This window comes from Artemia franciscana, chromosome 19, assembly GCF_032884065.1.
Source record: "Artemia franciscana chromosome 19, ASM3288406v1, whole genome shotgun sequence".
Taxonomy (NCBI): Eukaryota; Metazoa; Arthropoda; class Branchiopoda; order Anostraca; family Artemiidae; genus Artemia; species Artemia franciscana.
The window spans coordinates 14,763,862-14,781,466 of NC_088881.1; the positions used below are offsets into that span (position 1 = coordinate 14,763,862).

Here is a 17,605-nt window from a genome sequence, read left to right on the forward strand (position 1 = left end):
CAGGGAGTATAAATGACGACCAGGACACAAGTAAAAAAAAAAAATTAACAAAACTAAAAAGAAGGTAAAAACTACAAAAAAACTATAAAGAAAAAAAAACTAAAAACTAATAAAAAAACTAAAAAATCTAAAAATCTAAATAAACTAAAAAAGAAAAAAAAAAAGGAAAAAAATAAAGGAGAAAAACAAAACTAAAAAACGAATGTATATACAGACCGGTACACCGGGATACAAATGACGACCGGGACACAGGGAATATAAATAACGACCGGGACACAGGGACACAACTACAACGGGGACACCGGGGGAAACAGGGGGATAACCTGACAATCTATTTATATGCAAAGACAATGGGACAGCAAAGAATGTTGTATATTCGCAAGTTTTACGTAGTTAAAACCATATATATATATATATCTATATTCACAGGTGGGACATAGGGACACAACTACAATGGCGCGTAACTATTATGGCGCGTAACGACTTACGCGCGCGGGGGGGCTTGGGGGGGGCGCGAAGCGCCCCCACCAACTAGGTGTTGGGGTGGCGCGAAGCGCCACCCCAACAGCTAGTATATATATATATATATATATACTAGCTGTTGGGGTGGCGCTTCGCGCCATCCAAACTCCTAGTTGGTGGGGCGCTTCGCGCCCCCCCCAAGCCCCCCCGCGCGCGTAAGTCGTTACGCGCCATATTAGTTACGCGCCATTGTAGTTTTGTCCCTGTGTCCCACCTGTGAATATAGATAGATTTATATATGTGTTTCAAACTACGTAAAAATTGCGAATATACAACATTCTTGGCTTTCCCATTGTCTGTGCATATACAAAGCCGTATGTACTAATAATGACGTCATATGCAAACGCTCTTTTTACAAACAAACAAACATGCATACACACAACTCGTTTTTATATAGATTGATAGATAGATAGATACAATACAAATTAACTGCGTAAAACCTGCGAATATACAACATTCTTCGCTGTCCAATTGTCGCTGCATATAAATAGATTGTCAGGTTTACCGACCCTCGAACATGCAACGTACAATTGTCCATGGGAAAAACAATCAGTATTAAGATCTATACCACATTTTTCTAATGATTGACCTTGAGCTTTGTTAATGGTGATTGCAAATGCTAATCGAATTGGGAATTGCAATCTTTTAAATTGAAAAGGCAGATCCGTTGGAATCATGGGAATGCGAGGAATAAGAACAGCCTCACCCTCAAAAGGCCCCGTCAAGATTGTGGCCTCTATTAGGTTTTCCATTGTTTTTTTTACGGCAAGTCGCGTGCCATTGCAAAGCAATGGTGGGTTGATATTTCTTAAAAGTATTATTGGTACGCCTATTTTTAGTTGTAGCACGTGTGGTGGAAACCCTGAAAGATCTATGGAATTTAAAAATTCAGATGGATAATTAACCGCTTCATTTGGTTCCAAAACTGTGTCGACTGACTTGTAAAGGACTGCCTGGTCTCGAATCTTGGTCAAAACAATATTGTTGATTTCGTGGACGTCTATATTTTTTGGTGCGAGAATCGCTCTTTTACTTAGCCATTTATTATTCTTATAATTTTTTAGAATATTCGGAAATACTTTTTCAATCAATTCATTTTTGGACGTCACTAAATTACAGAAATCAGCAGGTAGTTGTATACGTCCTGAAATTGAGTCTACTGGGAGTTTTCCGTTTCCAATTGCCAGCAATTGATCTGAAAATGTTTGACCAGAGTCATCGTTTTGCAATCGGACACGCATATTTGTAGTTAATTTTAATATTTTTACGTGTGTCCATAAATTAGAATTTTTCAGGCAAGCATTCATTTCGTCTGCAGGAGTTGATCTAGGTATTATAGGTAATGTTTGCCTGAAATCTCCCGCAAGAAATATTAATGTGCTGCCAAAGGGTTTCGACTTCCCTCTCAAATCTTTCAAGCATTGATCCAGAGCCTCGAGCGATTTTTTGTGTGCCATTGTGCACTCATCCCAAATAATAAGTTTGCATTGCTGCAATACTTTACCCATCCCAGATGATTTGGAAATATTGCACGTGGGAGTTTCTGTAGAATGCAAATTCAGAGGCAATTTCAAAGCGGAATGAGCAGTTCTTCCACCAGGCAGCAATGTTGCAGCTATTCCGGACGACGCAATTGCCAACGCTATATCAATTTTTGATCGAATTGATGCCAGAATCAGTTTTATCACAAACGTTTTACCAGTACCTCCTGGCGCATCCAAAAAGAAAATTTCTCCAACGTTGTTATCGACACAATGCATTATCGTATCATAAATTTCTTTTAGTTCCGACGTTAACTTGGAAATGTTATTTTGTACATACGACAATAGATCACTCGTACTGTAACTTTGTTCACGATCCAATTCTACACATGTCGAAACAGCAGCGATACGGTTAGGTGAATGCATTCCCAAATCCTGAAGAGGTTTGTTTGGCATACGTACGCACAAATCTTCTATAATAACTAAAGTGTAGTTATAAATTTCTGATGTAAAATCAAAAGTCATATCTGACGTCTCTAACTGTTTTCGATGGAGTATATCTTCGGACATTTTTGACTTATATTTTTCCCATAACTCTGTAGGAGCTGATGGAGAGCAAGTTGTTAAAATGATGCCAAACAATGCACGAATTTGACTTGGGGTTGACGTTTCGCATTCGTTTATGATGCAGTTATCCCAGTGTTGGTCATTCTCCAATAAATTCAGAGCTTGGCATGCACTACGGTAAGTGTCATGTATAGTACCATTTACAGTTCTCAAATACTCAAAGGATGTCGGACCGGGTACATTCACCAAAAGCAGGCGTAGAAAGAAGCATTCATGTTGATTGGGGTGAACGGTGTAGAGTCTTCCTATCGTGGTATCTTTGAAGATGGTAGGTTGGCCGTCGACTGACTTACCCTGTTTTCGACGTATTAAATTGCATTAAATGTTTTTGATAATAATGGGGAATATGGAACAACCCACTGGTTATCTACTTCGATGGTGGTACCGTTACGCTTCTTTATTATTGCTGTTTTACCGCCATCTTCAGTAGATCTTCTTCTATATTGTGGGTAACCATCATTGCCAGTAATTGTGTTTGATACTAAAAGTCGAGGATATTGCTTTGTGCACCTTCCTTTGCCCATGCATGGTGAATTTTCGTTCAGTGTACCGCAAGGTCCATGTATCATATTTTTTACAATAATATCATGTAACCCCTTATCGACATTTTTATCAGGTATTTCAGCGGAAATCACATCATCAATTTCGTTCGAAGTAATTTTTTTATGTAGCCAGATTAGTATATGTGCGTGTGGCAAACCTCGTTTTTGCCATTCCACTGAGTACATCCAGCCTCGCACTGACCCAAACACTTTAAGTTTTACTATGTACTTTATCAGTGATTTCAACTTTTGCCGGAAGACACGGGCCGTAATGTCATGCCTATGAACCGCCGATTGTCCTTGAAGTAAAAGCTGCAGTATCTCGTCCCAAGATTGATTACATGTAAATGTAATAAATAAATCTGGACGACCATAGAGACGAACATACGCAATAGCATCTTGAGCATATTCATGCATATGACGGGGACTGCCAGCATATGACGAAGGTAAAATTGTTAATCTTCCAACGTTTGTGGTATTACCGTCATTTATAACTGCATCTCGCAAATGAATGTATTGTTCAGAGCGGAGCTTGGTCTGATTCAGGCGGATATATAGCTCTTTTTTTAAATTAACGTTTAGATTCACCAATCAATGATGAATACTCATTTTTTGTCTGTTTATTTATTTCTATTCTTGACCAACATATACCTACCCTAACCCCCCCCCCCAAAAAAAAAGGAACGATTTTTTTCACTTCTGTACAAGTTGATCATTTTTACAAACGGGAATAGTTTTGTAATTTATTACAAACAGATCTTTCTGATAATTTTTTACACAAGATCCGCCATGACCACACAAATTCTCAATCTTAAACTAAGTGTCAACGGACTCCAATGGTGCAGATAGTATGTTTGATAATCTAGCAAATGACATATAACATTTTTTTTCAGGTGGTATTCAGATTCTGTTGATGGCAATCGCGTTAACACTTTTTATGGGTATTTCACTTTATAAAAAGCGAGTTGCTCTATTTTAGGGCTTTTAATTTCTTTTATAAGTAAATTCAAGAAACATCTAAAACTAAAAAAACGGGATAAAGGCAAAACTAGCAAAATAAAAGAGAAATATTTGCAACCAAGAGTCATTGTCCACCCTCTGCTCCACAAAAAGGACAGAGAAAGAAGAACTTAAAAATTAAGTCTGAAAACCAAAGTAAAAAAGAAGATCACACACACACAAAATCTAACTAAAACAAAAGTAAAAAAAGAAAAAAATAACTACATACATTTGAGAACACATCGTACCGTTTTATAGTTAATTTTATTGTTTTGTTTTGTTTGTTTTTTGTCGGTTGTTTAATTGTCGTTGAGGTTAGTTTTCGTTGAGTTTTTATATTTTAGTCCTTGTTCTTTTTTTCTCCTTATTTTATCAGTTTTCTGGTGATGAGGAAATACCATAAACATCGTTTTGAAATTTCTGCAATTAACTTGACTATTATTAGCCTTCGAGGTCGTATCTAGGGGAAGGGTTTCAGGGTTTTCCTACCCCCTTAAAATTTAAGGTTTTTTGTTACACCCGACAAAATTCCCCTGCCCCCCTACACATAAATTCTTGATACACCCTTGTTGACCTTATTCCATTATTTTCTAATTAAGAATTTGCACTTTTTTAAATTTTGCATATGGTTCACCAATTGAGTGTTATCACCAATATATATATATATATATATATATATATATATATATATATATATATATATAGTTTACTCAGATAATCCAACTTATAAGACTACCTTTTCCTGTATTTTCATCGTAAGTTGTTTAGCTTCAGCATCCAGTACTTCAAGAACTGTTTGTTTCTCAATCAGGTCGTTTCTGAGCACTTCTAGCTCCCCAGAAGAATGTTTGTCAGTCACATCATCAAAAATGTCATCGATGAATTTTTCAGTCAGTGCAATATCTTCCAGAATTTCTTCAGAAGACAGACGATTCTTTACTGAACTTTTACTGGCCTTTAAGATAGAGAACGCATTATCAAACATAGAATAATAAAGTTTTCTAAGAGCTACAGGCGCAGTATATTGTGGGTTAAAAACCTCCCATTAAGCATAACAATGAAAGCCTGGGAGTAATAAAAAGATTTCCTGGATGCAGTGGCATCAACTCTCGAAAATTCAGAAGGGAGGGTGGGACGCATTTTAAAAATCTAAAAGGGGGCTAGTTTGTCATTTTTCTTCAATGAAAAGACCAAAAAGGCACTTTTCAATAAAAATACCCGGAATGTATTTTTTCAGAACTTAGGAGTGAAGAGACAAAAATCTAGGGGGGAATATCTTTCCCTCCGAGGCAACTGCTCCTCTCCAAAAAAAAAAAAATGCAACCGCCTGTATGAGTTACGTAACCATTTAGCATAGTTAAAAATGATAAGGAACGTTCGGAGCATTGTTTAAAGAAGCATCCGAATTCGTAACAGATTATGGACGTTTATTTAGGAATGCAAAAACTCGTTTTAGATATATGAAAGCGAAATTCAGTTCGTTTTGTTGGATACTTCATTTTCTTAGTCAGAAGAGAATTTTGATCTGTTTCTTTGTCAGGCGATTGAATTGAGTTGAAAACCTTGGTTCAATATGTTTGACATTTTTGTGAATATAGCCACATTCTGATTTTAAATACCCACTAGCTTATTTTATTGTCAATACAGATTATTGTTGTAGAAATAAATAAAAAATGCAGATGGACGTCCGACTTAAGATATATTTTTAACAGGCACATTGAAAAAACTTTTAACCAGAAACTTGAGACAGACGTACAATTTGGATGGATGTTCCAAAATTGTTTCATTTATTTTCCACGAAGCTTGAAACTATTCTCAACCATAAGTATCGGATGTTATGGCTCAAGTAAAATAATTCACTAATAAACTTACCATTTTATTGAGAACCTCTGCTTGTATTTCTTTACAGACGCGGTGTACTAGGTCGGTCTGTGCTTCCGCATTTTTAAAAAGCGTCCTTGGTTTGAATTTTTCAGCTTCCGACTTTGAAACTTTCAGTTGCTCTCTTAAAGAGCAGTTTACTGATTCTAGTTCCTTCATTTGGCCTTGAGCTATGGAGAGCTGGTTTCTCATTTTTGAAATCTAACAAGAAATGAAATGTATTAAGTCACCTTATGTAGTTACCAAAAGTAAACAAATAAAAATGGTAAAAATGCATTAAACTGCTAAATACTGCCAATCATTCACTAAGACCTTGCTTTTTAGATTTGAATTTTATATAGAGGGGGTGGGAATAAGATGTTATAAGAATTCTGGGAAAACAAAAATAGTTGGTCGAATCCACAATTTTTTATCTTATATGTATTCTAAAATTTATGAAAAAATATTCATGGTCTTGAAGGGGAGCAGAATGCTTAACCCTTTCCTTAAGCTTAACCCTTTCCTTAGCTTGGTTATAATCCCCTCCAGGTTCAATTATTTGACCCAATTGAAACTTCACCCCCCCCCAGGAATTGCAATGTCTTTAGGACAATGTATCTACCTCCAGAGGCGCCATTTGGGCCAAATCTTGGGGTGGGTATGGGGCATTTGACAGAACTTGAGACTTTTATTATGAATCTAACCTACTTTCAAAGTTTACAATAATTAATAGCAAATAGCGTAATTACCCCAAGGGTCGTCAGGTAATTACTCTCTTTGGCTAATAAGCGTGCAGTTAGTTCAAATCGTTTGAACAGAATAGATTATGTTAAACATAATGGATAATTATGGCCGGAAAAGGGCCCTTTGTGGTGGAAGCTTGGGCCCCCTGGAAAATCAGGGGTGGGCATTCGCAAAGGGCGAATGACGCTCAAAAAATGAAAAATTAAATAATCGTTTTGTTTATTCCGTTTTAAAAGGAATAAAGCCTTACATACCCTTGGGCAAAACTGGTTAAATGTGTGAGGCCGGGTCAAAAAATTAGGCAAGTTTTTTTCTTGCCCCTTAAAATACTTATCCTGGTTGTTTCTCCCCTCCCTCTAGACGAAATCCTATTTACCGTTTGTCCCCTCCCTCTTGACAAAATTCTCTATACGTCAATCTGGGCTTAGTAGAAGGTATTTATAGGATACACACTTTTTATTCAATTTTTTTCCCAGCTATTAATTTATTCGTCTTTAATTTTTGCAGAGAGAAAATTGAGAAGGCGTCAATAGAGTAAATTACTTACTTCCGCACGGAAAGAGGCTTCTTCACAATCTTTCTTATTTTCTTTCGCTGGAGAATCAGTAAGCAAGTGCACCTTCTGCTCTAAAAGTGTTTTAGCTTCTTGTAATTCCCCTTTGAGAATCTCCAGTTCCAAAAGCTTATTTTGCCTAGAAGTACATAGAGATAAGTACGTTGTTTGAGAAGTTTAATAATTTTTCTAATATTTCAAATTTGATGTTGCTTCTATTCGGGTTAGGAGAGAATCCTTACAGAAGGATCTGTAGATACGTGGGTTTTAAGTATGATAATTTCGAAAAAAATCTAAGTTTTGACTCATTAAAATTTTTTCTAACAGAAAAAATTTCTGTAAAATACTGGAAATTCAAATAATCAAATTTACACTTCATTGACAGGTCGCTTCTACAAATGCTAATTTTTTAAACCCACCAATAAAAGGGGTATTGAAGAGCGTCTTCAATTCATGAGAATTTTAGGGCGGAATACATTTTCCAAATATTGGAGGGGGCAAATTTGTCACTTCTTCAATTTTTCAAATGAAAATATAAAAAAAAGCTTTTTTTTTCAATTAAAATACTTATTTGGTGGTATTACATAATCGTGGGGGAACAAAAAAAATCTAGGAAGTAAATGAATCCTCCCCCTCTAATTGACACCACTGGTTTTGAAAATGAATAGAAGAAGATATAGAAGAATAGAGCAAAAACCTAACAATGCAAAAGATAGGAACTAAAGAACAAATTTTCAATTAATGTTTCCAATACAACGGCTTTAGAACGAAGATTCTTCATGACCTTTTGAGATATAATATATATGATAAACCGTGTTGGAAATAATATAAATTTAAAAATAACAAGAATAAAAAATGGAAAGAATTGAATTCTGCAGATTTTTTCTTAGTCTTTTAAATTTGAATAATTCTGCAGGACTGATATGCACTTTTAGCCTGATTCCCCTGTGTTTCATTGAATAATTACATGTTGTAATTTGAAACAATCCTTGATATTTCAACTTCTCTGGAATGTTCCAATGTTAAGCAAATTATTTTAAACACAATGATTAGACATAAATTCCATGGTAGAATCTCAGTCACGGGATTGTAAAGCAAGACGAAAATAAAGGAAAACATAAAAGCTAAGTAAATAAAATTATGCTCACTCTGGTCACGATAAATTTTGCAACTTAGGGTCATTAACTCTCACAGTTGCTTGCATTATAAATTAATGATAAAAAAGTAATTAATATGAGAGCTACTAAGCCAAGAAGTCATAATACGGATACCATTCTGCGGATTGCTAAATATTTGTAGAAATAAACTATCCAAAAGAATAATGGGTTCACGCCACCTTTTCAAATTTTAATATTTAGATGGCAAAGTACTTAATTGAATTTTTCGTTTTGTATATCCGATTCCATTTTGGCCAGTTCATATGAATGCTTAGCTAGACATCAATGTCTGGGAACGATCATCATCCAATCATAATTTGCTTTCTGTTTATTTGTATTGATCAGAAATTGGTCTCTGACTGGTCCAGAGTGATGATGGCTTAAAATACATGGGTAGCTAAGGACTTTGTTGTGTGAACGAACGTGTCTTAAAGATAAACAACTTAAATCAAGATTTTTGACCATAATCTTAATTTCTTTGAAAGGCATATTTAACTGAAGTTTTCCTCAGAAATGCTCTTATCTCATGCTCAAACATACAAACAGATATAAAAAACCAATTCTTTTTCGTAGAACAAGATCACAATTAACAATTCATATTCTGTGTTATTTTTATGTTTTCTTTGTTTATGATAGATGAAGCCGATTTGTTGTGGGTCAAATGAGACATAGCGTAGGTGCATGCACGGTACTTAAAAAATGTCGCCGTTACACTTTATATTACACTTCAATATGAATTACCAAATTCTACCTACATAAGATTCAATACAGAGTTAATATTCAGCGGTGACATCTATGCATGGTACATAAACTGAATTGTGTTTTATTCAAATGTGCTCATGCGTTTAATTTATGGCTTAAGAAGTATGGGTTTATTTTTCGTCTTTTTCAAAAATAAAGTCCGTATCTCGCATATTATGAATTCATAGAAGAAGTAAAATGAAATTTTGAAGCATTTCACAGAAAAGTTCTTTTTGAATTTAAATATATAAAAGATCAGAAGAATGACAGTGCCTAACTGAATAAGCTTACCCCATTTTGGTATGCAGTACCTATGGTTATGGCTCAAATTTTTATTACACCTATTATAGGTGAACACGGATACCCCCCTCCCTCCCGATGCGTTGTGTAAGAGAATCCACTCTTTTCAAGGTGGTAAATTGGAGTCAAAATGCCGAAAGGTGGATGCCCCTTTCAGTTCTGGGTGTAACAGTATGATAAAGAGTACTAGTAAGTGGGGTTAAGAATTAATCCTATTCACTCCCTTAGATGGTTGGGGAAATTCATTGATAATACTGAGCATATTTAAAATTATTCGGCAAGGTTTTTTGGGCATGTTCTTTTTAATTTATTTTAAAGTGGGCCATTCGTCGATTCAATGGTTTTTAGGTAATTTTTTTTTCTTTTCTTTGCCATTCCTGACGCCCTTTATTACTCTTTCCGAATATGCTAATCACTGCCCGTACAAATACTTCCGCCCTTCAGTGGGACTAGAAATAGCCAAAGACTATATAAAAAAGTTTACTGATTTTTTTAGGTTCTTTTTTTTTAAATTGGCTCTAATTGGCATTATGAATGTTGATAAAAAAAAAATTGGCACAAAAAAAGTAATAAAACGCACAAAACGAGCAAGTTTTTGTACATGGCCTAGGGCTATGCTCAGCCCCATAAAGGAGGATGTGGTGCGTCAAAGTCGCAAGGGTAGTGAATTAGTATATTCAGAAAGAGCTTTAAAAGGTAGATCGAGTGGTAATACTCATCAGCTGGTGAAATAATCGAAAAGAAAAAAATATTAATGTTTTTCGCCTTTTTTACTATTTTTATCCTGGCCCCGTTGCCTTCGTTTGCAACAAGATATCTACCCATTCATCACGAAGCTCCTTGGTTAACTACATGGTTACCTTACATTTAAAAATAGTAGCCTTGAAAATGTGCTTTAGATGTAAATTAGGAATTTCCAAATTTTGACCTCTGGTCATATATATATACATATATATATATATATATATATATATATATACTAGCTGTTGGGGTGGCGCTTCGCGCCACCCCAACACCTAGTTGGTGGGGGCGCTTCGCGCCCCCCCCAAGCCCCCCCGCGCGCGTAAGTCGTTACGCGCCATAATAGTTACGCGCCATTGTAGTTGTGTCCCTATGTCCCACCTGTGAATATAGATAGATATATATATATATATGGTTTTAACTACGTAAAACTTGCGAATATACAACATTCTTTGCTGTCCCATTGTCTTTGCATATAAATAGATTGTCAGGTTTACCGACTCTTGAACATGCAACATATAATGGTCCATGGGAAAACAATCTGTATTCAGATCTATACCTCATGATTCTAATGATTGCCCTTGAGCTTTGTTGATGGTGATTGCTAATCGACCATTCCCTGTCCCGGTGTCCCGGTCGTCATTTACATCCCCCTGTTTCCTCCGGTGTCCCCGTTGTAGTTGTGTCCCTGTGTCCCGGTCGTCATTTATATTCCCTGTGTCCCGGTCGTCATTTGTATCCCGGTGTCCCGGTCTGTATATACATTCGTTTTTTAGTTTTGTTTTTCTCCTTTATTTTTTTCCTTTTTTTTTCTTTTTTAGCTTATTTAGATTTTTAGATTTTTTAGTTTTTTTATTAGTTTTTAGTTTTTTTTTCTTTTTAGTTTTTTTGTCCCGGTCGTCATTTATATCCCCCTGTGTCCCCGTTGTAGTTGTGTCCCTGTGTCCCGGTCGTCATTTATATTCCCTGTGTCCCGGTCGTCATTTGTATCCCGGTGTACCGGTCTGTATATACATTCGTTTTTTAGTTTTGTTTTTCTCCTTTATTTTTTTCCTTTTTTTTCTTTTTTAGTTTATTTAGATTTTTAGATTTTTTAGTTTTTTTATTAGTTTTTAGTTTTTTTTTCTTTTTAGTTTTTTTGTAGTTTTTACCTTCTTTTTAGTTTTGTTAATTTTTTTTTTACTTATGTCCTGGTCGTCATTTATACTCCCTATGTCCCGGTGCTTTGTTGATTGCTAATCGAACATTCCTTTTGTCCTGGTCGCTTTCTCTTTGAGTGTCGTCATTTATTTTTTTCTTTTTTTTTTTAGTTTTTTCCTTTTTTTCTTTTTAGTTTTTATTGGTTTTTACCTTTATGTTAGCTTATTTTTCAGTTTTTTCCTTTTTTTTAGTTTTTTTTTATTTTTTATTTTTTTTAGTTTTTTACCTTTTTTTAGTTTTTTTAGTTTTTTTAGTTTTTTTAGTTTTTTAGCTTTTTTACTTTTTTTATTAGTTTTTAGTTTTTTTGTAGTTTTTGCCTTTTTTTAGTTTTTTCAGTTTTTTTTTTTAGTTTTTTATTGGTTTTTACCTTTATTTTAGCTTATTTTTCAGTTTTTTCCTTTTTTTTAGTTTTTTTTAGTTTTTAGTTTTTTTAGTTTTTTACCTTTTTTTAGTTTTTTTAGTTTTTTTAGTTTTTTAGCTTTTTTATTTTTTTATTAGTTTTTAGTTTTTTTTGTAGTTTTTGCCTTTTTTTTAGTTTTTTTAGTTTTTTAGCTTTTTTATTAGTTTTTAGTTTTTTTTGTAGTTTTTGCCTTTTTTTAGTTTGACAACTTATTTTTATATATATAGATAGTTTTTTTTTTTACTTATGTCCTGGTCGTCATTTATACTCCCTGTGTCCCGGTGCTTTGTTGATTGCTAATCGAACATTCCTTTTGTCCTGGTCGCTTTCTCTTTGAGTGTCGTCATTTATTAGTTTTTTCCTTTTTTTCTTTTTAGTTTTTTATTGGTTTTTACCTTTATTTTAGCTTATTTTTCAGTTTTTTCCTTTTTTTTATTTTTTTTTTATTTTTTATTTTTTTTAGTTTTTTACCTTTTTTTAGTTTTTTTAGTTTTTTTAGTTTTTTAGCTTTTTTACTTTTTTTATTAGTTTTTAGTTTTTTTTTGTAGTTTTTGCCTTTTTTTAGTTTTTTCAGTTTTTTTTTAGTTTTTTATTGGTTTTTACCTTTATAGTTTTTTTAGTTTTTTAGCTTTTTTATTTTTTTTATTAGTTTTTAGTTTTTTTTGTAGTTTTTGCCTTTTTTTTTAGTTTTTTCAGTTTTGACGTCACCTGATCCAGTTTTTTCAGGTGACGTCACCTGACACATCCATCCATCCATCCACAGACAACTTATTTTTATATATATAGATATATATATATATATATATATATATATATATATATATATATATATATATATATATATATATATATATATATATATATATATATATATGTATATACTAGCTGTTGGGGTGGCGCTTCGCGCCACCCCAACACCTAGTTGGTGGGGGCGCTTCGCGCCCCCCCAAGCCCCCCCGCGCGCGTAAGTTGTTACGCGCCATAATAGTTACGCGCCATTGTAGTTGTGTCCCTATGTCCCACCTGTGAATATAGATATATATATATATATATATATATATATATATATATATATATATATATATATATATATATATATATATATATATATATATATATATATATATATATATATATATATATATATATATATATATATATATATATATATATATATATATATATATATATGGTTTTAACTACGTAAAACTTGCGAATATACAACATTCTTTGCTGTCCCATTGTCTTTGCATATAAATAGATTGTCAGGTTTACCGACTCTTGAACATGCAACATATAATGGTCCATGGGAAAACAATCTGTATTCAGATCTATACCTCATGATTCTAATGATTGCCCTTGAGCTTTGTTGATGGTGATTGCTAATCGACCATTCCCTGTCCCGGTGTCCCGGTCGTCATTTATATCCCCCTGTTTCCCCCGGTGTCCCCGTTGTAGTTGTGTCCCTGTGTCCCGGTCGTCATTTATATTCCCTGTGTCCCGGTCGTCATTTGTATCCCGGTGTCCCGGTCTGTATATACATTCGTTTTTTAGTTTTGTTTTTCTCCTTTATTTTTTCCTTTTTTTTTCTTTTTTAGTTTATTTAGATTTTTAGATTTTTTAGTTTTTTTATTAGTTTTTAGTTTTTTTTTCTTTTTAGTTTTTTTGTAGTTTTTACCTTCTTTTTAGTTTTGTTAGTTTTTTTTTTACTTATGTCCTGGTCGTCATTTATACTCCCTGTGTCCCGGTGCTTTGTTGATTGCTAATCGAACATTCCTTTTGTCCTGGTCGCTTTCTCTTTGAGTGTCGTCATTTATTTTTTTCTTTTTTAGTTCTTTTAGTTTTTACCTTTTTTATTTTTTTTTAGTTTTTTAGATGAAATTTTTTTTTAGTTTTTTCCTTTTTTTCTTTTTAGTTTTTTATTGGTTTTTACTTTTATTTTAGCTTATTTTTCAGTTTTTTCCTTTTTTTAGTTTTTTTTTATTTTTATTTTTTTTTAGTTTTTTACCTTTTTTTAGTTTTTTTAGTTTTTTTAGTTTTTTAGCTTTTTTACTTTTTTTATTAGTTTTTAATTTTTTTTTTGTAGTTTTTGCCTTTTTTTAAGTTTTGTTTTTCTCCTTTATTTTTTTCCTTTTTTTTTCTTTTTTAGTTTATTTAGATTTTTAGATTTTTTAGTTTTTTTATTAGTTTTTAGTTTTTTTTCTTTTTAGTTTTTTTGTAGTTTTTACCTTCTTTTTAGTTTTGTTAGTTTTTTTTTTACTTATGTCCTGGTCGTCATTTATACTCCCTGTGTCCCGGTGCTTTGTTGATTGCTAATCGAACATTCCTTTTGTCCTGGTCGCTTTCTCTTTGAGTTTCGTCATTTATTTTTTTGCTTTTTTTAGTTTTTTCAGTTTTTTTTTAGTTTTTTATTGGTTTTTACCTTTATTTTAGCTTATTTTTCAGTTTTTTCCTTTTTTTTAGTTTTTTTTTAGTTTTTAGTTTTTTAGTTTTTTACCTTTTTTTAGTTTTTTTAGTTTTTTTAGTTTTTTAGCTTTTTTATTTTTTTTATTAGTTTTTAGTTTTTTTTGTAGTTTTTGCCTTTTTTTAGTTTTTTTTAGTTTTTTAGCTTTTTTATTAGTTTTTAGTTTTTTTTGTAGTTTTTGCCTTTTTTTAGTTTTTTTAGTTTTTTAGCTTTTTTATTTTTTTTATTAGTTTTTAGTTTTTTTTGTAGTTTTTGCCTTTTTTTAGTTTTTTCAGTTTTGACGTCACCTGATCCAGTTTTTTCAGGTGACGTCACCTGATCCACAGATCCACACACAGACAACTTATTTTTATATATATAGAGTAGCTGTTGGGGTGGCGCTTCGCGCCACCCCAACACCTAGTTGGTGGGGGCGCTTCGCGCCCCCCCCAAGCCCCCCCGCGCGCGTAAGTCGTTACGCGCCATAATAGTTACGCGCCATTGTAGTTGTGTCCCTATGTCCCACCTGTGAAAATAGATATATATATATATATATATATATATATATATATATATGGTTTTAACTACGTAAAACTTGCGAATATACAACATTCTTTGCTGTCCCATTGTCTTTGCATATAAATAGATTGTCAGGTTTACCGACTCTTGAACATGCAACATATAATGGTCCATGGGAAAACAATCTGTATTCAGATCTATACCTCATGATTCTAATGATTGCCCTTGAGCTTTGTTGATGGTGATTGCTAATCGACCATTCCCTGTCCCGGTGTCCCGGTCGTCATTTATATCCCCCTGTTTCCCCCGGTGTCCCCGTTGTAGTTGTGTCCCTGTGTCCCGGTCGTCATTTATATTCCCTGTGTCCCGGTCGTCATTTGTATCCCGGTGTCCCGGTCTGTATATACATTCGTTTTTTAGTTTTGTTTTTCTTCTTTATTTTTTTCCTTTTTTTTCTTTTTTAGTTTATTTAGATTTTTAGATTTTTTAGTTTTTTTATTAGTTTTTAGTTTTTTTTTCTTTTTAGTGTTTTTGTAGTTTTTACCTTCTTTTTAGTTTTGTTAGTTTTTTTTTTACTTATGTCCTGGTCGTCATTTATACTCCCTGTGTCCCGGTGCTTTGTTGATTGCTAATCGAACATTCCTTTTGTCCTGGTCGCTTTCTCTTTGAGTGTCGTCATTTATTTTTTTCTTTTTTAGTTCTTTTAGTTTTTACCTTTTTTAGTTTTTTTTTAGTTTTTTAGATGAAAATTTTTTTTAGTTTTTTCCTTTTTTTCTTTTTAGTTTTTTATTGGTTTTTACCTTTATTTTAGCTTATTTTTCAGTTTTTTCCTTTTTTTTAGTTTTTTTTATTTTTTATTTTTTTTAGTTTTTTACCTTTTTTTAGTTTTTTTAGTTTTTTTAGTTTTTTAGCTTTTTTACTTTTTTTATTAGTTTTTAGTTTTTTTTGTAGTTTTTGCCTTTTTTTAAGTTTTGTTTTCTCCTTTTTTTCCTTTTTTTTCTTTTTTAGTTTATTTAGATTTTTAGATTTTTTAGTTTTTTTATTAGTTTTTAGTTTTTTTTTCTTTTTAGTTTTTTTGTAGTTTTTACCTTCTTTTTAGTTTTGTTAGTTTTTTTTTTTACTTATGTCCTGGTCGTCATTTATACTCCCTGTGTCCCGGTGCTTTGTTGATTGCTAATCGAACATTCCTTTTGTCCTGGTCGCTTTCTCTTTGAGTGTCGTCATTTATTTTTTTTTCTTTTTTAGTTCTTTTAGTTTTTACCTTTTTTAGTTTTTTTTAGTTTTTTAGATGAAAATTTTTTTTTTTTTTAGTTTTTTTAGTTTTTTTAGTTTTTTTAGTTTTTTAGCTTTTTTACTTTTTTTATTAGTTTTTAGTTTTTTTTTGTAGTTTTTGCCTTTTTTTAAGTTTTGTTTTTCTCCTTTATTTTTTTCCTTTTTTTTTCTTTTTTAGTTTATTTAGATTTTTAGATTTTTTAGTTTTTTTATTAGTTTTTAGTTTTTTTTTTCTTTTTAGTTTTTTTGTAGTTTTTACCTTCTTTTTAGTTTTGTTAGTTTTTTTTACTTATGTCCTGGTCGTCATTTATACTCCCTGTGTCCCGGTGCTTTGTTGATTGCTAATCGAACATTCCTTTTGTCCTGGTCGCTTTCTCTTTGAGTGTCGTCATTTATTTTTTTCTTTTTTAGTTCTTTTAGTTTTTACCTTTTTTAGTTTTTTTTTAGTTTTTTAGATGAAAATTTTTTTTAGTTTTTTCCTTTTTTTCTTTTTAGTTTTTTATTGGTTTTTACCTTTATTTTAGCTTATTTTTCAGTTTTTTCCTTTTTTTTTGTTTTTTTTTATTTTTTTTTTTTTTTAGTTTTTTACCTTTTTTTAGTTTTTTTAGTTTTTTTAGTTTTTTAGCTTTTTTACTTTTTTTATTAGTTTTTAGTTTTTTTTTAGTTTTTGCCTTTTTTTAGTTTTTTCAGTTTTTTTTTTAGTTTTTTATTGGTTTTTACCTTTATTTTAGCTTATTTTTCAGTTTTTTCCTTTTTTTTAGTTTTTTTTAGTTTTTAGTTTTTTTAGTTTTTTACCTTTTTTTAGTTTTTTTAGTTTTTTTAGTTTTTTAGCTTTTTTATTTTTTTTATTAGTTTTTAGTTTTTTTGTAGTTTTTGCCTTTTTTTAGTTTTTTTAGTTTTTTAGCTTTTTTATTAGTTTTTAGTTTTTTTGTAGTTTTTGCCTTTTTTTAGTTTTTTTAGTTTTTTAGCTTTTTTATTTTTTTTATTAGTTTTTAGTTTATTTTGTAGTTTTTGCCTTTTTTTAGTTTTTTCAGTTTTGACGTCACCTGATCCAGTTTGTTCAGGTGACGTCACCTGATCCACAGATCCACACACAGACAACTTATTTTTATATATATAGATATATATATATATATATATATATATATATATATATATATATATATATATATATATATATATATATATATATATATATATATATAACGGCATGGCATTGTGAGTTTAAAGTTGTCTCAAGGCCCCTCACCTATTAACTACGTAATAGCAGTTTATATTCCAAGAAAGGGTTTGATATCCAATCCATTGAAATGCAATTTAAAGATACATGCACCCTGGGAAGAGAGAAGGAGTGGGGGTGTCTCCTAATTGTGTTGCGAGAGCAACACTTTGGTTTTGTCGTGTTTTTTTTTTTTTTGTTCCTAGCACCCCGATTTCAGCTTATTCCTAGAAAGTGGTAAGGATCTAACCTCTGCGGTTTTTACGGAAAGTGTGGAAATTAGGC

The 17,605-nt window shown here is 32.0% G+C and overlaps 1 protein-coding gene and 1 long non-coding RNA gene across 5 annotated transcripts in view; both read right to left on the minus strand.

Moving 5' to 3' along the window:
- LOC136039321 (golgin subfamily B member 1-like) overlaps positions 1 to 17,605 on the minus strand; it is a 283,865-nt gene that overhangs the window by 17,148 nt on the left and 249,112 nt on the right. For all 4 annotated transcript variants that reach the window (XM_065722941.1, XM_065722942.1, XM_065722940.1 and 1 more), the window contains 3 exons: positions 7,323 to 7,467; positions 6,044 to 6,253; positions 4,908 to 5,126 (listed from right to left, as the gene is read on the minus strand). In XM_065722941.1, the coding sequence (XP_065579013.1) occupies positions 4,908 to 5,126; positions 6,044 to 6,253; positions 7,323 to 7,467 (574 nt within the window). The remainder of the gene's footprint in view (positions 1 to 4,907; positions 5,127 to 6,043; positions 6,254 to 7,322; positions 7,468 to 17,605) is intronic.
- LOC136039324 (uncharacterized) lies at positions 10,924 to 17,215 on the minus strand. The gene is made up of 2 exons (XR_010620423.1): positions 15,705 to 17,215; positions 10,924 to 12,495 (listed from the first exon to the last, which is right to left on the minus strand). It is a non-coding gene; the product is annotated as an uncharacterized LOC136039324 (long non-coding RNA).